At 44.5% G+C, this 26194-nt stretch overlaps 1 protein-coding gene across 1 annotated transcript in view; it reads left to right on the top strand.

The window, feature by feature from the left end:
• DNAJC6 (DnaJ heat shock protein family (Hsp40) member C6) overlaps positions 1–24877 on the top strand; it is a gene marked incomplete at its 5' end in the record, with an annotated part of 38086 nt that extends 13209 nt beyond the window's left edge. Inside the window, 18 exons of the mRNA XM_080623158.1 lie at positions 108–258; positions 1121–1170; positions 1277–1425; positions 6028–6150; positions 8043–8176; positions 9292–9486; positions 9919–10036; positions 11087–11166; positions 11349–11542; positions 11630–11710; positions 12590–13036; positions 15005–15157; positions 16498–16566; positions 17285–17419; positions 19416–19676; positions 20169–20314; positions 22263–22439; positions 23341–24877. Of these exons, the coding sequence (XP_080479284.1) occupies positions 108–258; positions 1121–1170; positions 1277–1425; positions 6028–6150; positions 8043–8176; positions 9292–9486; positions 9919–10036; positions 11087–11166; positions 11349–11542; positions 11630–11710; positions 12590–13036; positions 15005–15157; positions 16498–16566; positions 17285–17419; positions 19416–19676; positions 20169–20314; positions 22263–22439; positions 23341–23442 (2765 nt within the window). The 3' untranslated portion in view covers positions 23443–24877. The remainder of the gene's footprint in view (positions 1–107; positions 259–1120; positions 1171–1276; positions 1426–6027; positions 6151–8042; positions 8177–9291; positions 9487–9918; positions 10037–11086; positions 11167–11348; positions 11543–11629; positions 11711–12589; positions 13037–15004; positions 15158–16497; positions 16567–17284; positions 17420–19415; positions 19677–20168; positions 20315–22262; positions 22440–23340) is intronic.
• Positions 24878–26194: the final 1317 nt, after the last annotated feature.

The raw sequence follows: 26194 nt of genomic DNA, 5'->3' as shown, positions 1-26194 counted from the left end.
ATTTGCCCTATGTGAATATGTTTGGTCTGGACAGAGCAGTGGGTTTGTTGGCTCACTGGGTTTGTTGCAAACAAGTGATGCTGGCTTTGGTTTTGTTGTCCTTGAAGGTGCCTCATCACCAGACATGGAGTCCAGCTATGGGGGAGGCTTGCTTGATATGGTCAAAGGAGGAGCAGGGAGACTCTTCAGCAACTTGAAGGATAACCTGAAGGATACCCTGAAAGATACCTCTTCAAAGGTCATGCAGTCTGTTGCCAGGTACAGTACGGCTTGAGGTGCCTAATGCAGGTAAAATCCCTAGCTGCATAACGCCAGTCTGAGCTGGCACAGCGCAACTTCCAGCTAACCTTCTGAGGGAAGGAGGTGAAAATCACAAGTGACTTCTTTGATTCTGTCTCACTGTTGGTATTTGGCCTCAAGGAAGCAGGGAAACCAAAGTAAAGTATCTAAGCTTCATAGTAAGTGAGCATCAACATCCCGAAATCTGGAAAAGGCCCCCCAGTGAACATGGAGCACTTGGTCTCCTAGTCCTTCACTGACCTCTATGGGGTGTATCTATTCAACCACCACTTGAATCTTTTGTTACTGAGAATTGGCTGTGTTCTGTGCCCTCCCTTTGCTGTGCAAGGAGGCCCTGCTTGCTGATGCAGCCATTGCTTTCACTAAAGCCACCTTTTGAATTGCAGAAAGTGCTTTGATTTACCTCTGCTGGCATCATTCCCTGTTCTTGGCACGCTACCTGCCTCTGAGGGAGAGGGGCTACAATAAATTAAAGGAACTTCATGCATACAAGGCCTGCCAGGCTTTGAGGCATCTGCAAAGTGGCAAACTCCTAGAGGTTTCTCCTGAAAAGTGGCACTGGAAATTAATGACAAAGGGGAAAAGGGACCTTTTGTGCAGCTTCTGCATCCAGTTAATTACGTATGTTGCAGGGAAGGCTGGGTCACTGTCTGCACGAAGCTGTTTGCTGCTTAAGGAATAATGACAAAGAAGAAAGAATCAGGTTTAAGATCATTCTTTGCTTGTGTCATAAGTAGATCTCTGGGGGAAAACACTCTTGTGGTTCCTGTAATGTGTAAATACGAGCATAACGTCTTTCTCCTACTTTGTCTTGTTTTAGTTACACCAAGGGGGAGCTAGATATTTCATACATTACCTCGAGAATCATAGGTAAGTACTGCTTAGTGGATAAATACAACTTGTAATGTTCCAGGGTTCAGAAGTCCATAAGCACCTTATGGTGCATGCTCAGCCTGGCTTCTCCCTACCTTTCCAGTGATGTCTTTTCCGGCTGAAGGCGTTGAGCTGGGATTCAGGAACCACATCGAAGATGTCCGGACGTTTTTGGATTCCAGACATCCTGACCACTACACCGTCTTCAACTTGTCACCCAAGTATTATCGCAGTGCCAAGTTCCACAACCGGGTGAGTGTCTTCAGACGGGTTAACATGAGCAGGGGTGAAAGCCCTTAGGAGAAGGGGCACCAGGTCTATCCTAGCATGGCAAAACGTAAGGAGGTGAAAAGGGAATTGTACGATGTGGTCCTTTCTGTGGTTTTGCTGATGTCTGGGACCTCGGGGATTAAAGAGCCTGAAAGTTCAGGGCATGCTGCTTGTGTTAGGAGCCTCTTAGAGTAAGTGGCATTGCACTAAGGTGAACCTGTGCTGCCTCTTGGCTCCTACGTGGATGTTAGAAGCTGCTGCAGAGGAATCAGGAGTAAATGAAAGAGCTTTGAGGAAAGTACCAATAAAAGAAAGTAGATTATTTTCATGTTGAGCAATCCTCCAGTTGTGCTTTAATCAAGAAGGAGTCCTGAGCAGGCAAAGCACAGGGCTGGAAACTGGATCTAAAGGCGTTTTGGCCCTTCCGCTAATGTATGATTTCAAAACCCACCTCCATGCTCTGCCCCAGTGTCCTTCTCTAAAACCAGAAGAGCATACGGGAGCACTGCAAGGCTCTGGTTCATTAATGGCTTTTAGAGGAGATCCCTATGAAATACTGCTGGTGAAATCCAAGATTAGATCTAATCTTTCAGACAACTTCCTGTTCTTTCCCTCTCCCACAAGGGACTGATGATTCCTCCCTTTAAGTCCTTATTTCTTATTGCCTTCAACAAAAAAAGGCAACTGCAGTTTCCAGGCTTAACCCTCAGTCAGGGCAAGCAACCTTCATGCAGCATAAGCCTAATGTAATTGTAATTTGAGTTATATCTGTGTTTATCTTCAGCAGCTGCTCTGATCACCAGAAATCACTTACTCACACTTGAAGCTAATTTCTCAGTGGCAGTCAGTAACCAGCCATGACTTCAAATATGAATAAATGAACAGGAAAGAGTAATTAAAAGGTATCAAGGGCTTTGAATCTTGAGTCTCACTTGGGTCTGGTGCGTTGCTGTTGGAAGGAGGAAGACCGATCTAGTTTTGAAAGCCCAGCATTAAACGCCTGCTGGTGTATTGCTTGACCTGGCCATAAGTCTTCCACCCCCTGTGCTGTATCTCCTGCCCTACCCAACACCTTAACAGATGACTTTGTGTGTTGCTCTCAAAACATAATGAGGTGCTCTGAAAGTTATTGCCTTGACACACACAGAAGGAAAATGATGCATCTCTTAATAAAATATTGTACTTTCAGGTTATGGGCTAGGAAATACTGGCTCCAAGTATTTCTCAGAGAAATGAAATGTGCCCAATGCAGTACATGAGATGAAGCATGAAACAATTATGAGTTTGAACTTCATCTATATTGGAAAAAATACTAATGGGCTGTGAAGGAGATGAGATCCTGTGCAGAGGGTTTTCTGCTTTGGATGAGGATGCCAGCTGAGCTGAAGTTTTAAGATACGCACTTGTTCTTTGAAGTGAAAGGCTTTTTAATTTGATGGGGCATTGAGCAAGCTGCTCCAGTGGAAGGTGTCCCTGCCCGTGGCAGGGGTTGGAGCTGGATGAGCTTTAAGGTCCCTTCCAACCCAAACTATGCTGGGATCCAAGTAGGTCACTTTGCTGCATAGTGACACAGGAGGGAGATGAGTTAATGTTCTGGTGGGCTATTTTCCTGCTCAGATGTGGCTGAGCAGGTCATAAAGCCCCAGGTGCCCAGCCTATCGAGGAGAAGAGTGGATTATGAACACTAAACCTGCTACTGCAATCTGGGTGTTCTCTGTTCTCCTCCCTGCTTTGCCTCCCCAGCAGGAGAGGAGAGCTCTTGTCTGCTTGATGAAGTGTGAGCAGTTTGAAACTGTAGAACTCAAATACAATGTTAAACAAAACCAAACTTCAAATTCCCTCATGGGTCACATTCTTGGCTGTTGCTGCCCTACTGCTGAAGTGATAAAACAGGCAGTGGTTGCTTATTTCCAAAGCTCTAGAAGAATTCCTGTTACTTTCCCATAAGGTTTCTTTCAACCTGCTGGAGCGAGTCCAGAGGAGGCCACGAGGATGCTGCGAGGGCTGGAGCAGCTCTGCTCCGGAGCCAGGCTGAGAGAGCTGGGCTGGGGCAGCCTGGACAAGAGAAGACTCCTGAAGGGGAGACCTTAGAGCAGCTCCAGTGCCTAAAGGGGCTGCAGGAAAGCTGGAGAGGGGCTTGGGACAAGGGCCTGTAGGGACAGGCCAAGGGGAATGGCTTTAACCTGCCAGAGGGGAGACTGAGATGAGCTCTTAGGCAGAAGCTCTTCCCTGTGAGGGTGCTGAGGCGCTGGCCCAGGGTGCCCAGAGGAGCTGTGGCTGCCCCATCCCTGGCAGTGTTCAAGGCCAGGTTGGACACAGGGGCTTGGAGCAAGCTGCTCCAGTGGAAGGGGTCCCTGCCCGTGGCAGGGGTTGGAGCTGGATGAGCTTTAAGGTCCTTTCCAACACAAACGAGTCTGGGATTCTATGATTCACGAGTGGTGGTGAGGTTTTGTTTGAAATACATGCCGTGCTATGTAGTGTGTATTTAATTTCCTAATTGTGAACCAGCAATCAGATGGGTAATTATAGGCAAAGTAAATATGTAATTATGGGCTGTTGGTAAATGTATATTATTTACTTGGTAAGAGATAATGGCTTTTGCAGATGCTTGATAGTGTGCTGTCATGATATCTGTTCAGAAGATCATCAGTGAAAGGGTCACTGGTCACATTAATTCTAGCAGCCACTTGGAATCTGAGTTGTGGTTTAGTGATCTAACTGCAAGTGAATCTTGTGCCTGATGTAAAATAACTGGTGTGATAATATAAATTATTCTGGTTCTGTTAAAGAATTGAATAACTGTTTATGGTCAGTCTGTAACTCAGATTTTACAGTGGTCCCATAACTGCAGCAGTGCATACCCTGTCAGGTCTGTGGAACAGAAAGCTATTCCTGTGCTGGGGGTTACCCCATAGTGAACCTTAGGGTGTTTTGTGCCCCTTCAGCCCTTCCTGAAAATGCACAGACAAGGTGCATTTTCAAGGGAAAATCAAGTGCAAGGGGAAATCAAGTGCATTCAACAGAAAGAATGTAATAAAACACAGCTCTTTGGACAGGAGAAGATGAGGGATGAGTATAATAATGTAGAGAGGGTAACTAGGGAGTGCCTTCCAGAGCTTGGGCATGGTTTGACTTGTGTGCTTGTTGAGCATTGTAGAAGCTACCCAACAGCTACACTTCAGTGTATTGTGGAGACCAGAAACTTTCCTGAGTCTAAAAAGCAAGTAGGCAAATATCTATTTAGATATTAGATTAGACAAGAATCTCCCAATCGCTAAGCAGAGCTTCTCCAGCTAAAATGAGCTGACAGCAGGATGGAAGTGCTGGGTTAGGCAGTGCTGGGTTAGGCAGTGCTGGGTTAGGCAGTGCTGGGTTAGGCAGTGCTGGGTTAGGCAGTGCTGGGTTAGGCAGTGCTGGGTTAGGCAGTGCTGGGTTAGGCAGTGCTGGGTTAGGCAGTGCTGGGTTAGGCAGTGCTGGGTTAGGCAGTGCTGGGTTAGGCAGTGCTGCCTGCTTGCTTTGTCCCTGTACCTTTGGCTGTCATTGGAGCTGTTGTTCGAGACACCACAGCTTGGTTGATCTCTGGTTTGAGTCCAGATTCCTGTTTCTGCTGTGAGATGTTGTGCAGGTGTATGCAAGAGAGAAGCTTGAATACAAGTTTTAGGAAACCTGCAGCACTTCCTTCCTCTGAGAGATGAAACGGTCAGGTATGGAGATCCGTGCGGCTGTTGAGGAACATCTGGGCAAACCACCTTCTTCCTGCCCCCAGGTCTTATTAAACAGGATCCAAACATCAGCTGAGAGAGGCCCAGTTCTTTGCCTGAGAACAAGCTCCATGATGTTTCTCCTTTGAATGTCTTCTAGCCAGAAATGCCTTCAAGAAAAAAAGATGTTTCAATTAAAATCAAATGAAACAGAGATGGCTGTGGAAGGCCATTTGATGTTGATGCGCTGTTTGAGACTGCAAGGGCTGTTCTTGAGATAAGTGCTATGACTCAAAACTAGCACACTGATTAATAGTAACTGGACTATTAGGACTTTATTAGGAACTAGACACTTTAGGATTTGTGGGTTTCAGCTCAAAGTAATCCATTTTTTCATATATTAACTCTACTTACTCATGGTATTTTATGGAACAGAAGTTTCCCTTTCATCAGTCTAATATCTGTCAAATAGGGCTTGAAAATCCTCTGACACCAAATGACTGAGAACAACAGATGCTCAGTATACTTTGAAAAACAGCCATAGTTTTTAGGGACAAGCTGTACAAAGGCTTCAGAGCAGAAATCGATGCGCTGCTGCAAGGCTGGAGTGTTATGAAAAGCTCCTCAAGACAATCTGACTCGGAATGTAGATTTTACAAGTGTATTCTCAGTGACATCAATATCATGTTATTAAGTGAGGCTTCTTTGTTTGCCATGGAAGTCACTGAGCAGAATCATGCATGGGAAAAGATGGAGTAGGTTTCCAGCACGTAGATTGTAAAAGAGAAGTATGTTTCTTGGCAGAAAGCACTGTAAAAGCAAAGCATGCCTTGCTGCATGCTCTTAGGAAGAGCATCTTTTGTTCATGCTGTGATTCCTGTAGGTATCTGAATGTAGCTGGCCAGTGCGGCAAGCACCCAGTCTGCACAACCTCTATGCTGTCTGTAAGAACATGCACAACTGGCTACAGCAGAACCCCAAAAACGTGTGTGTCATCCACTGCATGGTAAGTACACCTGAAAATAACCACATTTTTAGACCTATAAGTCGTATTGCATGTTGCAGGTCTGGAGTCTGTGTAGAAGGATGGTAACTTTCTAAAAGAAAAAGAAATGTAGTAAAAGGTACTCCTATAGGAAGGGGCATAATCTTCCACGTGCAGCTACATAGCTGAGCTGGAAGATCCAACACTAAAGAGAAGCAGGAATGCAAAGCAAGAGAGGTCATAATCATTCTAGCGGTGAGCTACTAGAAGTGATGAGTAGCAAAAAAGGTTTGAACTTCATGGAAGAACTGACCATAAGAGCTGTCAGCCTGCTGTGGCTTTGCACTTGATTGTGAGTAGTCACAAAATGCAGCCTCTGGACTGAAGGTTACTGATGGAATTTAGGGAGAAAAAGCATAGCTGGGAATTCTGTCAAACTGGGAAGCTGAGATTGTGGAAGTCTCTTGTGGTCTCTATTTGTCACGCCTGGCTGAAGAAGTCCAGTAGCCTTCTGCTCCTCCTTGTGCACCACAGCTGAAATGGTTTCTATATCCCCCCCATAAAGATCACTCAGTACTGGACAACGTGTAGATGGGATGGATGCATGAGTGGTGCGATTGTGTGTGACTAACATGTAGTGTACTCTATGGTACCTTTAATATTGACAGTAATGCCCAAAAGGGAAGTTCTGCTTTGTTCCTGAAGCCTAAATTAAATCCAGGAGGCTGTCATTGCTGATCAGCGTAAATTGGAAGGAATAGAGGAAATGACTGATCCCAAACTAGAGTCTGGCATTTCTGCCTTGCCCAGCACAGCCAGTGGCTATGGGATGTGAATTCCATTTCAACAGAGATGAAGATGCATTTGATGCCTCGGTCCTAGAAATGCAGCTCAAGAATCAATTCTTTTAATGCCCTTTGAGCAATGAATATCAGGATAATGCTGTAAAGGACAGGGAGTCCTCTTTGACACTTCCTCAGAAGCCTGCAGAAGCCACTTAGTTTATATGAATCTTGAGAGAGCTTTTCAGAAGCAATTGGTAGAGGCTAAACCTTGTTAACCTTGAACATGTGCTCAGGCTGAGCAGGTTACTGGGGTCTGGGTCAGCTCTGGTGTGGTAAATCCCATGTTATGTCTGGAGTGCCTCAAAGGTGGCTGAAATCAGTCACTGCCATGAATGTGCGTCTGAAACTAAGCAGGCATCAGACCAGGGTTTTGGTGGGAGCTGGTGGAAGGGCTTTTTCTCTTTGTTTGGCTTGCCAGAGCTGGGGTATGGTCCATATGGCTCATCACTGCACGTGTCCCTAGGTATAGCAGGACTCAGGGCACTGGGGGTACTTTGATTCTCTCCTGCTCTTGCTGTATCTTTGCTCTATCAATCTGTCTCAGCAAAAATACTTCCCCCATCATCACACTAAAGAAATCACAGGCTTGTTCAGGAGCAACCTGTAGGTTGAGGGCTGTGGAGGTGTTTGGGTGAGGGAGCCTTGGGCTGGATTTTTCTGTTAGTGATCTCTTCCAGGTTAAATTGCTATTAGACGATGGCCTTCAGCCATGGGATGGGTGTGCTCTGACCCCTGTGGTCATTCCAGGCCTATGTCTGAATAATGATAGTATTACAGCTTGGGAGCAGCCATGAAACACCAACATTTGTAGATGAAAATGTATTGCTGGCCTTTCAAAACAAGTCTTTGGCTGTTTACTGGGTATTCTCTTAGCTTTGATCCAGGCTGGTGCCACTCACTCTAATCCTGTGCATTAAATAACAGCACTGAAAATTCCTCATCTTGTGGTCCCAATCTTAGTCTCTCTGGAGAAATGATTTGATGTGTTTTAAGGAAGAGTAGACAGTGTTCTGCTGAAATTTGAAGGATGTCTTTGACGTTTTCCTCCCCCTGCCCTTTCCTTAACAGGACGGCCGAGCAGCATCTGCAGTTCTGGTCAGTGCGATGTTCTGTTTCTGTCACCTCTTCTCTAATCCAGGCCCTGCTATGCAGTTGCTGAATACAAAGAGACCTGGAATTGTACTGTGGCCATCTCACAGGAGGTAGTGTATACTGGTTAAATGCTATGCAGGAGGGCTATATCCCTCACACTGAAAACTGCCCAAGTACATGTCTGTGTTCTGGCAATGTGTTCCTAGCCCTTAGGCTGAGATAGGCATTCAGATTTCACTTTGTTCCCCAGAAATCAGTGGTAAGGTGGCAATCAGGTGCTGGAACAGCTTGTCCAGAATGACTGTGGGATCTCTGTCCTTGGAGGTCCTTGGCTGGGTATCACCCCCAGCAGCACAGTCCAGTTCTGAGATACAGCTTTGAAGTTGATCCTGCTCTGAGCACAGCTGGACCAGATGATCTTCAGAGGTCTCTTCCAACCTGAGCTATTCTATTATTATATAGAACAATGCATATGACCTGCAGGGTGTATATGCTGCCTGCCCCAGTCTGTCCACCCAGACCAACCTGCAGGCACTGGCAGGAGATGACTGAGAACTCCAGAATTCCTATTGCAGCATGAGCAGACCTCATGCATTAGCCTTGGTGCTTAGCTCTGACAGGTCTTAACTAATGTTTGCGGCCACTTCCATTGATATAACGGTAATGGAACAAACAAAAATCAAGCACTGCAATAGCTTTGCTCAGCGGTTCAGGAAAGCTGACAAACCTATAGTGAATCCCTCTCCCAACGTCAGCTTCATTCTTATAGGAGTTTACACTGTAAAACTGTCTTCTGTACAATATCCATTAAGTAGAGGGAAAGCTGCCTGCCAGAGCAAACCAAAGATATAGTGTTATGTATGTAATAATGATCCTTCAGTACATGGCTAACAAAGTTATTTATTGGCTGTGGGCATGTACAAGAGAAGGCAAACTTCTACTGGTAAACCAGAAAAACCCATTGCTCAGCACCTTCTCTCCTGAAAGGTGAGGAGAAATGATCTTCAGCTCAGAGCTAAAGGCCAGCTTCCTTCCTCCTGAGCTCCAGTTCTTGGAATTAAACAGAAACAGAAATAGAAGCCCAGGTTTTGTTGAGTCCATGGAAACTCCAGTTATGGAATTATGAGGGTCACACTTCCACTGGATTTCAAGGTAGATTTCAAGTACAGAATGACCACTGGTCACCTGGGTTGGAGGTTTCAGTAATGGCTTTCTCTGTCTGCAGATACATAGGGTACATTTGTGATCTCATAGCAGACAAGCCCGTCATTCCTCACTGCAAACCACTTACTATCAAGTCGGTCACCCTCAGCCCGGTCCCCTGTTTCAACAAGCAACGGAACGGCTGCCGGCCCTTCTGTGACATTCTCAGTGGAGAAACCAGGATCCTCACCACTTCCCAGGAGTATGAAAGAATGAAGTGAGTTGCTGTGATCTCCTACCATCCTTAGGAGCTTAATTCCAGGAGGCTTTGGTTTTGCTGTAATGTCTTATTAACCAATGTCTTGCTGTAGTCATTGCTAGACTGCCTGATAAATGAAGGAGGGCAAATATTGTTTCATTCAATTCAATGAATGAATTGAATTCAATTCAATGAATTGAACGAAACAAGCTACCAGAGTGAACCTGAAGTTGCCATGTGGTGGGATACCTTCATAGGGATAGTTCAGTGCTGTGTTGATTTCCCCTGTTAAATGATTTTGTTTCAACTAAGCCTAACGCTAAGCAGGGCGCTGCATGCACCATGGTCTGAAGGAGGTGATAGCTTTTATGTTGACACTGTTGCCAGGTGTTAATTCCAGGCATTGTGGAAGGGAGCTTAACTGTGGATCTCCTTCTTTTCCCCTCCAAGGGAATACCGTGTGCAAGAAGGGAAAGTCCTCATTCCACTGGGAGCCACTGTCCATGGAGATGTTGTTGTTTCTGTCTATCATATGAGATCAACCATTGGGGGCCGCCTTCAAGCAAAAGTAGGAGTTTATCTTCTCTTGTATGGTAGAGGCAATGTAGCTAAGAGATGGCTAAATATGGGGCCTAAAGATGCATGTGGCACTTGTGATGAAAGTTGCCTTACTTGGCAGTAGACATAACACAAATTTGAGCAGTGCCAAGTGAAAACATAGAACTGCATATGGAGAATTCCATGATGCCTCCAGTATCTCTCTATGGAAATGGTGTCTACTGATAGGGTATATGATCATTACAGCTCCTGTAGAAGACATGGGGATAGGAAAGGCCATTGAAGCTGCAGGCTGGTCAGATAGCCACTCTCTTTGTAGCCAAAAAGCCTCTTCATTCTGGCAGATCAAAGAAATGGGAGAAAGAAACTGGGAAGTGAGAGCAGTGGAGCGCTGGAGTGAGCACACCCCAATGTCTCCTTCACGTAATATAGTAGCACTGCTGAAAGTGAGAACGTGTGTTGGTCTGTGCTGTTCTAGGCTTTGAGACGGACCTTACCATACTGTTCTCTGGCTCTTGCAATTGTGTAATTGTGGAAAAGGAACGGGGAAATGCAGACTAGAAAACTTGGACCTGCAAAATCTGCATCCGTAGTTGTCACACACTAGGTTGCTCCATTAACCTGTGCAGGGAGGAGGGGTGACTCACTTGCTGAAATAATCTGTTTAATTTGTAGTGACTTCAAGCACCAAATGTGAGGGCAGAACCGAGTTTTGTCAGTGGAAACAGAAACTGGTCTTAGTTAACTGCTTAAGCGTCAAGTAGATCCCAGAAATAAAGACAAGTAGGGAAAGAAGGCACATTCCTGAAGGCTGTGAAGGCATTCTGGTGTTGTGGAAGCAGCAGAAGCAAGGTTTAAGGCAGATGGAAACATTTGGGTTTGAGAAGGAAAAGCTCTGCTTTCTGTTGAACAAGCAGAATGAGTTAGCTTGTGGAAGTTATGATTAGTCTATGTAGTAACTGGTAGTAAGGTACACTTAACTGTCTGTGTCTTCTATAAACTATCTGAATTTCATGCATTGAAGCCTTTGTTCAGTCTGGTGTTCTATGCTGTTTTGCAGATGACCAACACACAGATATTCCAAATTCAATTTCATACTGGATTCATAGCCCTGGGAACAACCACACTAAAATTCACCAAGTGAGTATTTTAAGCTGAACATTAATCAACACCTGAAGCATAAAAGCCCAATGAAGTCTGAAGGAGAATATTCACAGATGAAATGTGAAAAGTCTGTGTTCATGCATATATGGAAAGACTTTATATAGCTGTACAGAAATATCCTTTCCTTTTTTATCTGTACAACTCTTGTCCCCGTTTAGGCCTGAGCTGGATGCTTGTGACTCTCCAGACAAATATCCTCAGCTCTTTCATGTTATACTGGACATAGAAATACAGTCTGCAGATAGACAAACCGAATTAACTCCCCCCTGGGAGAACTTCACCACGAAAGACATCAATCCAACCATTCTCTTCTCCTCTCATCAGGAGCATCAGGACACCCTTGCTTTGGCAGGCAAGAGCTGCATAGGTTTATTCCATTTCAATGCATGCTGAACTTTGCTTTGCTTGATTTGATTTATTTGGTAACTCTGTGCTGCAGGTAGAGGCCCCACTGATTCACCCCAGGATAACATAAGAAACGTTGGACAGAGTGCATTCTTCTCATCTCTCAGCTGGCAAGGTATGCACACTTGGGCTTCAAAGCCAAATCTGCTTCAAACGAGATAAACAGCTTATTTTCCCCCCTCCCTGGAGCACAGAGTGAGGCTGAAGGATCTGATTGTAGCATTTCTTTCCTATTAGATCATGGTGAAGTGCTGGTCACACCCTTGTGTTGCAATTGAGTGGGAATGAATTTCTTCCCATGTCCTCTTCAGCCATTGCCTGCTTGTGCTGTATATGACAATTATTGATACAGTTCTAGAGTAAAGCTTTGCCTGAAGCCTCTTTTGATGCTCAGCCCATCTTTAAGCTGCTTTTTCCTAATGTTGCACTTTATGCTATGAGGATGTAGCACCAAGAACATTTGTCTGAGGCTATTTAATAACGCTGAGCACCTTGAAAATCTCTCAGCACTGTCAAATGCAGCATTCCTCCTCCAGTATCAGTGCTACATTAGGTAGGAACATTACGTAGATTACATTAGATAGGAACCTGGTGTGAGAGATCCTTGTGGGCACAGCTAGGAGGGTGATTTACGTCACTCCTCCCTTACAGTGAGCCTTGTTTTGCCTGGGTTTTAAGGCATGGCTGGAGATCTATGGTGGGTGCTTGGTCCTGTCCCAGAAACTCATTCAGTTTGTATCTCTGGGCATTACACTTGCTCACTCTTCAGGAGGAGAGTCAATTAATCTGTTCCTGTTTCCTGATCACTAAAGCTGGCTCCTTACAGTACCAAGAAAGACTTTAATCTTTGCAAAGGACTCTCATTTTAAGATCTAGCAAAAGGCTGCTATGATATTGTCGGTAGCTCTGTGCTCTGCTTGCAAGCTGGTTTTCACGGGACCTTTGTGATGACAACCCTAACAGCTACCTCGTTTTATTTTCAACCATCATTTAGATCAGAAATCTGACAAAAGCAGCTCTCACCCCACCTCCGAGGATCGAGCAGCGCTGGTGCACGAGGAAAGCGAGCAGTCAGATGACGAACTCTTGTCCCTTTCCAGTCAGCACAGTAACGCCAGCGGTGACAAGCCTCACGGGACACCAAAACACAGCAAAAAGCAGCAAGAGCCTCCAGCACCGCCTCCCCCTGAAGACGTGGACCTGCTGGGCCTGGATGGCAGCCCTATGAGCAAGAGCTTTCCCTCGCAGCCCACAGCTGCCCCCTCTAACTCAGACTTGCTGAATGATTTGTTTGGGGTTGGTGGGGCAAGTTCCCAGAGCCAAAGTGGACAACCCGCTGCTGAGGAGGTCTTCCATGTGGGGGGACCTGGATCAGTGCAGTCAACTCCTCGGCGTTCCGCAGCTTCAGCATCCCCATCCCCGTCCCCAAGGGTAGGAGAAGGTAATAATGGCTATTCCTAGTGTGTGACATGGGGCATGGGCTTTGAGAATCCCACCTGGCTGATGTGCTCTGGGCTGCTGGATTCCTCCTGGTACACTCATGACATGAAAACAAGAGCTGTGAGGGATCCCAGGAGCCCAGCCAGCTCCTCTACTCTGTGACAGGAGAGTCGGTGCATCTTCCCAGTCAAGAATACAAAGCACATTCTCTAGTTTGTTCCACAAGTATCTGCTGGAGCTCACCCAAGTGTTTGGCTGCTCCTTACACTGGCATCAGTTCTCAGAGATCATCAGTTTTGCTTTGGCTGTGTGTCCAATAATGCATATGAGGAGAATATATATTTCAAAACCAAAAAAGCCTCTCAGGTTTTGGGTAGATCCATAGCAGTTTGAATTTGATTTTCCCTTTGACTTTAGGGGGTTTCGAGCTGTGATACTGATCCTGGGCTCTGAAATAAAGCTACACAGTTTTGCTGTTTCTGGTCTTTCTGCAGACCATGGCAATGTGAGAAGGTCTTTTGTTTCCTCAAAGACAGATGGAGATCAGGCTGGCAGAAGGAGTAGTTGAATAGGTATTAGAAAGAGGGATTTGGGAGGGGAGTTAAGTGAATATAGGAGAGCAAGTGAAAATCACTGGTAAGTGAGCAGGTGAAGAGCCCAATCCAAGTTGCTCAGATTCCCTTGGGGCTGACACCGGTAGCACCTACCACAGCATGGCCATCAGCCAGCTTCTGAAGACTGTTCCTGAGTCATAGACTCATAGAATAGTTAGGGTTGGAAAGGAAATTGAGATCACAGTTAGAATAAAGAACCGCACGAGCTTGGAGAGGTTTGTCTGTGGTCTTTATCAAAGCAAAAGGGACAGGAGCAATTATAATCTACTTGTAGTGAGACTTGTGAAGGGAGAGAAGAGATGAACGCTGAGGACTGGAGGCGCAGGAGAGTGGAGAAGAATACAGATTTCAGTGGAAGAAATTGAGCCGCTTGTATATAGAGAAGGTTCATGCTGTGGCAGTTGTATGCTCAGTCTGAGAGTTACACAAGACAGAGATGCAGCAACAGTATTGGGAAGAGACTTCTGGATATTGTTGTCGAGCTCTGCAGAGCCAGGTTGGTGCTTGAAAGGAAAGGGAAAGTTTCACACAGCTTTGTCCTGGCTCCCAAGCCAGGAAAGCAACAATAAAAGCTTGTGAGACAAGTGAAGTATTAAGTATCCTAAACAATGGATTATATAAGTAATGAGTAATAAACAGCATTAACACAATGCATAGCTTCTCAGGATTGTGTCTTTCTTGCAGCAGCATATATTGCGTCTCTGTTCAGGATGTTCTTTAAACTTGTTGGCAAGTAAGAATTTGAGTGGCTTCATAGGGGTTTCTTCTGTTGGTGGTGGGGTTTTTTTATACGAAAGACACTAAACAAATTGATGAAAAGACTTTGAGAAGGAGCTGGAGCTTTGTAACAAGTGATACCAAGTATTTTCTAAAGCTATTTCTAAAAGATCATCCTTTTACCCTTGACATGTGTAAGCTCTGACAAACTCAGATCGTCTTGGACTGCGTTCAGCTCTTGAGAGGAAGCAGGAATTACATCAGGGCACTAACTCCAAGCTCTGGGCTGTCCCTCACCATCCATTTACATGCTGGCAGTATGTGCAAGTTGAAACTTAGATGCAGTGTCTAAGTATCTAAATATTTGCTTTGACCCCTCTGAAATTCAGCTCCTCTCTTTGGAAAAGACAGATGGGATCAACAGATGTGTTGCTGTGACCAAGTCCTGCAGCTCTCTAGGTCCCCATGAATTTGGCTGGGCTCCCGATACTTTCCAGTTGCTCTCCCACAGTCACATGCTGTCTCCTACTTGGTGTCTGTGGGTATTAGGCTTTCTTCTCCACACACCAGTGTCTTTTCCCTGAAGCGCATTCATTATACGAGTTAATGATTTAGTTTTCTCAAACATGCTTTCACAGCCACTGCCTTTGATCCGTTTGGAAGTAGCCCTAAGCAAACTGGTCCAGACCTCCTGGGTTCCTTTCTTGGTTCGTCAGCTGTCCCTGGTGATCCTTTCCTTCAAGCAACAAGAAGTCCTTCACCAACTGTGCACAGCGATCCCTTTCATATGGGTAAGAAAGTGAGGCTTTTCTGGTGTATTTAAGTAAATGGGAAATGCTGCTTTTAAATAGTGATGGAGCCATTAAGTACAGACTGATGCTTACCATAAAATGACTCTAAACCACAGAAACCCCATTAAACAGGAAAGAGCTTTTTTTGTCTCCAGACTTAAAGCATATTCATAACTTGAAGTGTGGTAGGACAAGACTAGTTTCACTCAAGTCTTATACTTAATTAATAAGCTATTTGTATACGTGAAAAAAGAGATGATGAAGAATGTCTGCCCACATATTCCTGTGGTTATAAGGTCTCATTTGAACCAAACTACCATTAATTGTGCTAAATAGAGCATGGCATATTAAGCCTGCTAGAGAAAACATGCATCCTTTGGTGAATTTAGATACAGGCATCTGTTTTCTTTAGATCTGATAGCAACCCCGGCCAAATTCACAGTTGAATTTGACACTTATTTGAAGAGAAGGATTTTTTATTTCTTTATTGGGCTTTTTCTGTCTCTTGGTTTGAAATGTTCTTTAGTTGTGCCCTTCTCCTCCTGTGCCAAATTTTAATGTTATAACCTTCTCTGAAACACATTCGGTTATGAATTTGCTGTCTGATCATTTAACACATGTCCCTTGAGTGCGACAGTCTTGTTGGAAAGCCAAAATGACACAGGAGGGAACTGGCGTGCTGCTGGCACTGCTCACATTGTTGCTTTGCCAAGCATGGGTACTGGATATTAACTCGGTGAATATGGTTGGGTCACACTTGGAGCCGGCTGCACTAATGAAAGGAATTTAAAGTGGTATCCCAGTGTGATGAGGTCAGTTACAGTGTTCAATTACAGTGCTGGTATATGTGGCTAATGAAAAGCCAGCAGGGTGAACTGCATGGATGTACAGGCTTTATTTGATATGGGGTTAAAGGGAGGACTGTGTGTGTTCTTTCTGGTTTACATCTGTGTGGGCTGCTTTGCTTTTTCTCCATCCTTGCCCTTTATGTGTAGCATATTTCCTTGGGTAGAGATGTATTCTCAAACACAAAACCCTGTATGTTGCTCTGGTGATAAGGTTTTTATAAACGAATATACGAAGCCTTTGATCAAAGCTATCATAAAATGAATGCTGTAAATCTGGGTCCTTCCCCACTTACTTCTGTACCATATGGGATCAATAAAACTCCATTAAATTTGTAATGCCCATATGGGGGAGAAGTTAACTTCTAATGACCAAATGGTAGATGGCTGTAATACTGTCTCTCCTGCTCCTTGCCCCGTGCTTTTCATGGACACTGGATTGTGTTGGCTTTGCTGTACTACTTTGAGATATTTATGTGTATTCCTTCTGCTTAGCTTCTAGCACACCAACGGTTTCCATACAACCAGATGTTTCCAGTGGTTGGGATTGGCCCAGCAAACCAGGTATGTATCCTAAAAATTCAGGGTGTTTAATGAAAAACCCTTAAAGAGCCCTGAGAGAAGACAGGGAGAGGGAAAACCAGTGACCGCAGAGAATAGGTTTCCTCTTTCCACTGCTTAGCACTTTGACTAATACAATATAACTTCAGTCAAGGTTTCAGTCTTATCTCAACCTGATGTCCCGGTCTCCCAGTCATCCAGGTGAGGATTTGGCTAAAAACTACTAAATTCTTTCTGTTCCAAAGAAAATCTGGGTTTCTTTCCTCAAGAAACCAGGGCCTGAAGCAGGACAAGTGCTTGGTGAGGGTGTACGTAGGTGTGTTTCATTCCAGTGTAGAGCAACAAGAGGGACCTGGGAAGCACTATGCGTTCCTGGGATGCCACTTAATAATAGCATGGTTCTTTCTAGTCTTGGGAGAATATGTATGTCCTACTAAAAGTTGCTTCCCCAAGGCTCCTGATCCTTAAAATACACTAATTTGCCATAATTACCCTGTCACTGCAGACAGTCGAGGGAACATTCTTGTTGCTGAGGCTAATTGTAAGTGGGTGTGCAACTAGTCTGGAACAACGCTGAGTTGAGACTGCTTAGAAACATGACAATAGTACACTCAATTTTAACAGCAATCTTCTAACATCATGTGACTGAGCTGCAGTCATGTAAAATAGGGGTAAAAACAGAGTTAGTTGTTCTTCTATATATGCTTTTTTTCTCTTTTAGGTGGCCTAGGAATGGGAAGCAAGTCAGCTGCCACCAGTCCTACAGGATCCCTCCACAGCACTCCCACCCATCAGCCTAAACCCCAAACACTGGATCCATTTGCTGATCTGGGGACTCTTGGAGCAAGTTTAGCAGGTTTGCACCCCTATTTAAACCTAAATAAGGAATTACCAGCTCTGTTTTTAAAGAAATAGGATGAACAGCTTGGGGTATGTGACAAAGAGCTCTGTGGGTCCTCTCAACTGACCTGTATACCAGTGCTGCTTTGAAGCTTTCCCTTCTGCTTGATTCTCTGTAAGCTCTCACAAATCTATGCTTTTACTGATCCACCACCAAAAAACCTCGCAGTAACCTGCTGGGACCTCAGTAGACAACACGAACTGCAAAGCTTAACCTCTATCTGCTAAGTCTAAACAGTTTCTGGCTAAGGACGCTCCGTGTTTAACTGGAGAACTGTTGCTACCCACCTTGGAGCAGTGCCTGGGAGGGAATTTTAGCTCTTCAAAGCCACTGGGGTCCTTGAGGAATTGTCTCCTTGTAGACTTCATTCATTTTTGTCCTTTGTGAGGAAATCAGAGAACCTCACTAATCTGCCTCTTATTCTTAGTGGAGTCTGACCCCATTTCCTTTGTACCTGACTACAAAAGACTGTGTGCTTGGCTGCTTAGGCAAGCATCTTCTCCTTGTTTTCTGTCACAAAACGATCAGCAAATCCTCATCTCTAGTGTTAAAAAGGCAGTTCTGAGAAATTATTGAAGTTTTCCTTAAACCCCAACATCTCAGCTTCTCTGATAAATAGATTTTTCTTCCCTTTGTCCCGACCCTCAGCAATTTGTGAGCCACTGTGGTTTTATCCGATGTTTGTTTTCCCCTTTGCGTCAGTACCAGCATGGTTCTGGAATTAGGTTTCCCAGTTCCCTCTGCTGGAACACGAGCCGCTCTGCAGGAGCAAAATAAAAAGTGAGCCAAGACCTATGTCGGAGCCATTGAAGTGCTTTTAAAACATGTGTTCTCTAGCAAAGTTATGGAGTTTAAAAACAAATGACTTGGCATGCACAGGATATTGAACCACATTTTCTGTTGTTCATGCCTAAGTCAAAAGTACTTCATCCAGTTTCCATGACATGTTTTAGAGCTCAAAGTTGAATGTGAGTGTTAATCTCAAATAATAAAACATTAAGACTGCATAATTCCCACCACAAACTAAGCCAGAGGAGCATCCCCTAAAGTAATGAGGTGCTGAAATGCCAACTCTGTGGGATAGCCTTACATCAGCACAGGATAAAGGGCGATCATTTCAGTGACCTGGCTTCAGTGTGTGCTTGAGCCCAGAACCCCCCGTGTGCTGGGCTGCACCCCCAGAGCGTGAGCAGCAGCTCAGGGAGGGGATCCTGCCCCTCTGCTGTGCTCTGGGGAGACCCCCCCTGCAGCCCTGATCCAGCTCTGGGGCAGCAGCACAAGAGGGACGTGGAGCTGTTGGAGCGAGGGCAGAGGAGGCCATGGAGATGCTGCGAGGGCTGGAGCAGCTCTGCTCTGGAGCCAGGCTGAGAGAGCTGGGCTGGGGCAGCCTGGAGAAGAGAAGGCTCCTGAAGGGGAGACCTGAGAGCAGCTCCAGTGCCTAAAGGGGCTGCAGGAGACCTGGAGAGGGGCTTGGGACAAGGGCCTGTAGGGACAGGCCAAGGGGAATGGCTTGAACCTGCCCGAGGGGAGACTGAGATGAGCTCTTAGGCAGAAGCTCTTCCCTGTGAGGGTGCTGAGGCGCTGGCCCAGGGTGCCCAGAGAAGCTGTGGCTGCCCCATCCCTGGCAGTGTTCAAGGCCAGGTTGGACACAGGGGCTTGGAGCAAGCTGCTCCAGTGGAAGGGGTCCCTGCCCGTGGCAGGGGTTGGAGCTGGAGGAGCTTTAAGGTCCCTTCCAACACAAACCAGGCTGGGATTCTGTAATTTTATGAATAATAGTTCAAAAGTAACATTACCCTGCACCAGGTACAGCCACAGCAGCTTGGGTTCCCAGCTGGCTGCACATAGCAGAAGCCAGTTGCGTGGAGGATTTTGTTTAGGTTCCCCTTTCAGAAGGCCAGTCAGTACCCTATGTGCTGATGCCCATTGTCACTCCTTTCCTTGTACTCTGCAGGTGGCCCTTCATTTGCCAGTAAACCAACCACACCGACGGGCATGGGTGGAGGATTCCCCCCGTCGCCGCAGAAACCCTCTCCCCAGCCCATGGGTGGCAGTGGCTGGCAGCAAGGAGCTGGATATGGCTGGCAGCAGGCACAGCCCAAAGTGCAGCCGAGCATGGCTCATGCCTCCCCCCAGAACAAACCCAATTATAATGTGAGCTTCTCAGCAATGCCGGGGGCACAAAACGAACGTGGGAAAGGACCTGCTAACGTTGGTAAGCTCTTCAGAGATCAGCATCCAAAAGGTTGCCTCCTTCTAATACTGCTTTAACGCTAAACACTTTAACAGGTCAGGGTCTAAGCACCTAAGTCATGCTGATCATTTGATTATATGTAAAGTTCAACCCCAGTTCTACAGTCCTATACTCTAAAGTATGCTAATATTTACAGCATCCTCTATTCCAAATGGGATTCACATCCCTGGCAGTGTTCAAGGCCAGGTTGGAGGGGCCTTGGAGCAACCTGCCCTAGTGGAAGGGGGTTGGAACTGGATGAGCTTTAAGGTCCCTTCCAACCCAAACCATTCTAGGATTCTGTAATTCTATGAATAATAGTTCAAAAGTAACATTAACCTGTAGGTCTCTTGCACACTTGTTAGCACTGGGAGATTGTTATAGTGTTAAGTCTTGGGGGGTGGCTTAGGTAGAAAAGCAATGTTAAATAAACTGTATTGTGATAACACCTTTCAAACCTTTTTGCTTTTCAAGATGCGAAACCAAAAGTGTCTGCAGATTTTGAAGATCTATTATCTGGTCAAGGATTTAATGCTCACAAGGACAAGAAGGGCCCCAAAACAATAGCTGAGATGAGGAAAGAAGAAATGGCTAAGGAGATGGACCCTGAAAAACTAAAAGTAAGGAATAGTCTTGTTTATGCTCTTACAGTCATTTAATATGTCTTTTGTTCTCATCATGCTGGAGGTTGCTTGAAAGGTGGAGGGGACAGTAAGCACCAGCCATCCTGCACATGATGCAGCTAATCTCTCAGATCATTTAGTGACAGTGATCCTCAACTCAAAGGATACACATCCACAGCAGAGTTCTAGCTGATCTTACTGTAGGTGTGCAATTAAATAAGTACGGTTTGAGTACTTAAGTGTGCAGGCTCCACAGCATTGCTGGATCCCAAGGACCACGTGCTATCTCTCATGCTTGCTTTCCGTAAAGGAGCTATCTAATATACTCAATAGCATCATACACTGCTGTGCTCCCCATTTGAGTGCCGGACAGCAATGAACTAGTGTGATCAGAAAGACAAAGGCAGAAACTGCGGGTTTTGGGAGATATCTGGAAGAATTTCCCCTATCTCATCAGAACGAGAGATGCTACTTAGAAAAAGTGGCAAGTTTTTACAGACTCTCTTGTGAAATAGCTTCTCACAAATAAACCAGATAAAAGAGCAGGGACCATCTCTGCCAGTCCTGGTTTTGGTGAAATGAAGGATATTCTCCCCGTTACGAGATTACTTTGGGGCAGAAAGCGAGAACTTGCTGCTGTTTGTTCATATATTTCTGATGCTTTCCTTGGAGATGTGAACATCCTTTGGAATAGATTTAAAACTCCAAGGTTACATTTCTGTCCTAAACCAGACTGCGGCAAACCATGGCTTGCCCAGTGTTGCTGTCAGTGCTGCTGGTCTTGCGCAGCACTCCAGCCCTGATTAGCAGGCACAGCTAATTGAACTAATCCTCCATCTCATTAATCTTGCCTGCTTTGGAATTCTCTCATCTTTCCTCAATAAGTTGCCAAGCTACAGATCTGTTATGAAGGGAAGGAAATTTATTCTGTCCTGCTCGATGTTTGAAGTATGAAACCAGGAATTATAATTACAGAAGGATACAGAACGGAGAGGAAAAGCCCAAGCAAAAGCCAAGCAAGCTTCTACAGAACAGAAAGAATGAATGTTTTAATTTTTAACCTTGTGGAAAGGTTTTAACCTTTAGAAAGTGTGTGCCAGCATCCATGCTGAACACAAACGTCAGCCTCTTGTAACCAAGTGGGCAGCTGTCAGGTCATCGAGTGGGCAGTACAACTTCAGCAATTCATGTGGTGCTGCTTAATGTGTGCAGCATTTTCCCCACAGCAAGCTGCTGAATCACTGAAGCACCCAGCTGATTCTCCCTTCCCCATATAATTCCCTTTGCTCTGATGCATTTTATTTCATTGAGTCACTTCAGTTCAGCCTGGAACTGTTACATCTCTTCACTCTTTGGTTTTCACATTTACTTCCCTTTCCTCCTCTCCTTCTCCAGCCATTGGCTAAGATGGCAACCACAAAGGGGGAACTACATCATGTAAGAAAGTGACTACCTATTGCTTTATTTGACTGCTGGATTGCAGGTAGCAAACAGGCATGTGAAGAGACTTGAAGCTTCTGACTTAAGAGCTTGAAAGAGTTTGTATTGAAGCCAATCTTCAATGTGAGTCTTTAGAAGAACTTAACTGAAGAGATACACATCCACAGCAGAGTTCTAGTTGGGCTTACTGTAGATGTGCAATCAAGCTTGCTGAAGAGCCACACAGTTAAACATTTATATTTTGGCTATTCCACCTAATGACTGTTCATAAGAGTTGCAAACTTGGTATTTGTAGCAGGGATGTTGCTTAAGGTATGTCGTAACTTTCAAACAGTGATATAAAAAACTAATGACAAAGTAGAGACTGACAGATATCTTCCAAAGGTTTCCTAAAGCTTGGAAAGAAACGTAAGATGCCCCTTGGAGTCATTGCTATTCACATGAAGAAACTTTGTCCAACTCAAATGTCTAAGGCATAAATTAAGACTCACGTTCTTCTCTCCAGATCTTGGAATGGATTGAGGGGAAGGAGAGAAATATAAGAGCCCTGCTGTCCACAATGCATACAGTCTTATGGGCAGGAGAAACCAAGTGGAAACCTGTTAGTATGGCAGATCTGGTCACGCCGGAGCAAGTGAAGAAGGTCTACCGGCGGGCAGTGCTTGTCGTTCATCCTGACAAGGTAAGGTTTTCCTGCTCTTGCTTTGATCAGATATTGTGACTGTTGTCTTGATTACAGAGAGTTTAATGTGATTGCTTAATTTATCTGTGCAAACAGCTTTATAGGAAGTAGGAGTAGTAGTAGTAGTTGTAGTTCAAGATTTTTGCCAGTTTCTGACAGGTGAGGACCATAACCACTTTCAGCCCCAAGACTGTGCTTGGCACATGCCACTCTAAGCAACCAGAGATTCAGATCTTCAGCTTTTGTCACCCTCACTTTGACTATAAGCCATACTGCTGATGAGCAGCAGTCCATAATATGGCACTTGATAAAAGAAATGAGGGTGTGATAAAGTCATATGAGAAGACAGGGGTCTCAAAATCAAATGTCTAAAATGGAAGAATTGGGTTATCTGATTACCCAGCCCATGGCTGGTAGCCTTGCCAACCAGATTGCAATGATGTCACCTGGGAAACCCTGTGGTGATGATGAGGCTTCCACTTTGGAGGAAATGGAGGTTCTGAGGGTTTGAGGACAGCGGGCAAGGCTTAAAAAGATGTGGGCTGCCCAGAGGCTTGCAGGAACCCTGCTTTTATCAAGGAACTGTGTCAGGTTGCAGCTTTTTCCCTTCAGTGCAGGTAAAATGCCTCCTGCAGAGCCCAGGTTGAACAGTTTTGCCTCAGGAGTGCAGTGCTTTATCACGCTTGGGGGTTGTCAGCTCCGAGGAGCTGAAGAGCCAAGAAATTCTTAAGCTGTAAACAAGGCGAACAAGCAGCCCTCAGTGGTAGCTTATTGTTGTCAAAGTGAAAACCCTTTGTGGAAAGTAAATGATGACTGCTTGAGAATCTCGCTGCTCAAATGTCAACTTTCTGTAGTCTGATTTGGTAGATGTGATATATCCCTCTTTCTGCTTTCATTCCAGGCTACTGGGCAGCCATATGAACAATATGCAAAGATGATATTTATGGAGCTAAATGATGCCTGGTCAGAATTTGAAAACCAAGGACAAAAACCCTTGTATTAGGTACTTTCTCAGTCTCCACACAGACCTGTGCTAGTGCTTATATAGTCTCTTGTCACAAATGTCACAGATCAACCAAACTCTGGCTGGAAATTCGGAAGCTTCGGAGCACTAAGAGCCTAATACTTATCATGAAGAGCAAGAAGGTTTCCTTATACTTGTACCAAGAATCCTGAGCTCAGAGGAACTCTAGCCACCTGGCTTGCCCTAGGAGAGCCACGGGGTTACAGTTTCTTGTAACTTTTTCTATTTTCCTTTGGATTCAAGTGATGTGAGACAGAACACATTCTGGGATAAGACAGAATTGTTCTGGCTCCAGCACAGTGTAGCTGCTGAATTTCTGACTTTTTTTCTTTGTGATATGGCAACACTTCAGTTAAGTTCAACAACTGGTGGTGAAGCCTAAACTTCAATGTACTTCCATCCTAGGTTTGGATCAGACTTTATCAAATGTAAGTGTACAGATGTGGTTTAGGCACACTTCTGACTGTCACCATTTGCTGCTTAATTATCCATCTAGTGTTGTATGAGTGAGTAGAGACAAAGCTGAACCCTGGGTTAGACCAGTCCCCCTGACTGCTGCTTTACGTTAATATTGTACTTCACCTCGCAAACCAGCAGTGGGATGTGCAGAAGAAATTCCTCAGCATTATGGAGCAAGTGTCTGTTAAACAGCAAGTAGTTGATGTTAAACAGTACCTTGTTCGCTTGTCAAACAGCAGGTTTAGGGGGTGAATCCTCTGACAGGGGAAGGTTGAATCCACATCTGTAAAAGTGAGGAATAAGCTGTGCTGCGTTTCCTATGACATTCTCATCAGTAGCTTGAAACCATCAAACAAAAGAAATATCAAACTAAAACTCTGCTGCACAGTTCTAGGAACTTCCCAGCCTATAGGTCACACCTCCCCTCCTGAGGATTCAGAAGGCTTTTTCCAGCCCACTTGTATCACCTCTATGCCTTTATCAGCTCCAGAGCATGTGGCCAAGGCTCTTGGCAGGATGTAGTCTGTTGCAACTTCACTTTTCAGATCATGGTGTACAAGCTGTCCTGTAGATATCTGTGGACCAGGTCTGATTTTTGAGGTAAATACAGTGCAAATTGATTCTCTTAAAAGTTTATATTGGACCAAAGCAATAATATCACAAGAAAATATCTCTGATGCTAAAGCTGAAGCATCCTTCCTAGCTAAACAGAAAGTTACACTCTTCACCCTGAATTTTGGCGTTCCCCTTTTGTAGAATAGCTAAAACTAGCAGTTTATTTACCAACACATTGCATCTGTATTTGAGCTTTGAAAGAGCAGGTATATTCAGGAGATGGGCAGGAAATAATCTGTATTTACTGCTTAAGGAACAGGTTGCCATCTGGTGTGAGTCTTTAAAGCTGGTGGTTTTTAAAGACAATCCACTTGTTGTTGCACTTATGTTTTCAAGTGGCAAAACTTACTGCAAAGAGTGTGTCAAAGTACATTGCTTTCTGTATAAAACACCATCCTTTTGTTGTATTGGTCCATTATTTACTACCATTAACTGAAAATGTGAAACCAACACATAGGTCTCCTTTTATATAAAAGACCTTAAGATAATAGTAACAAACTGGATGTTATTTATTAATGTTTTGATCCAGTATGTGCTTGTCTTATTTAAAGAGATAACTGGAATGTGAATCATGTTCCTGTGATTTGTTGGTTTATTGTTTCTCATTCACATTTGTAGATATTGTGACCTATGCCTATATAATAAAAAGGATCTCATTACTATAACGTCCTTTTTTAATGATGAAAACTACGTTAGCTTTGTATCAAGTTGGTCATGGCACAGAACTCTGGATACTCATACGTTCACAAAACACAAGTCCATCATTAAACCTTATCTACCAAAAGAAACCCTACCCCACTTAAGCTTTGATTACTTCCATCCCTAATGTTTTTATGGATGCATGAAAGTATTAGGATGTACGTATATCAAAATAGTTAACTAACGATAAAAATTCTTGTCATATCTGGTAGTGACAGAGGTTATCAATGTTCAGGTTTACTGTTTGACTAAATTATTGTAATTTTTGTAAATACAGTATATACTCGATGAAATTGTGACTGGTCTAAACCATTTGTATATACATTAAAGAGCTCAAATTAACATATTCAGGTATGTTTTGTGCTTGGGGGGGGGAACCCTCTACCTTCTTGCTTTAAATGCAGTTCAGAGCAACATTTTCTGTACATGTGGGATAAACAACAGCAAATGCATGTATGGTAAATGGCAACCTCTTTTCTCTACAGCATCTTAATAACAACAACTCTATATGTTGCTCTAGTGCAGAGTTGAGTGTGACCTGTGTGCTACACATAAGGTAGCCAGAAATTACTTGCTTTAGAGCCAAATATAGTTTTTCCTGAAGATTTTATTTCCTTGAGAGGAAACAATCTAGATGAAGAAGCTGTTCCCATTACTGCAATAGTCTCTAAAAGCAGTAAGGGCTTAATTCAGAGAGAATTTGCAGTGGAAAAGGTGCAGCTTTTCATGCTTAAGTGACAACCCCTTCATCTTGGCTGAAACAGAACATGGTACCTTTTATGTGCTGATGTCTAAAGAGTAGTTAGTTCAGGTGTGTATTTATATATTGATTGCAGGTAGAGGCAGCTGTACCAAGATGTAAATTCTAGAGCTTTTTTGCTTATGGATCATAGCCAAAGGATCTGTTCTGCCCCTTACACTATGGGGAAGGTGCAGTAAAAGGGGCTCTATGTTATAT

Source organism: Psittacula echo (assembly GCF_963264785.1).
Source record: "Psittacula echo genome assembly, chromosome: 7".
Lineage (NCBI taxonomy): Eukaryota > Metazoa > Chordata > Aves > Psittaciformes > Psittacidae > Psittacula > Psittacula echo.
Note: the sequence above shows the minus strand (reverse complement) of the source record. Positions and strands in the feature narration are given on the sequence as shown.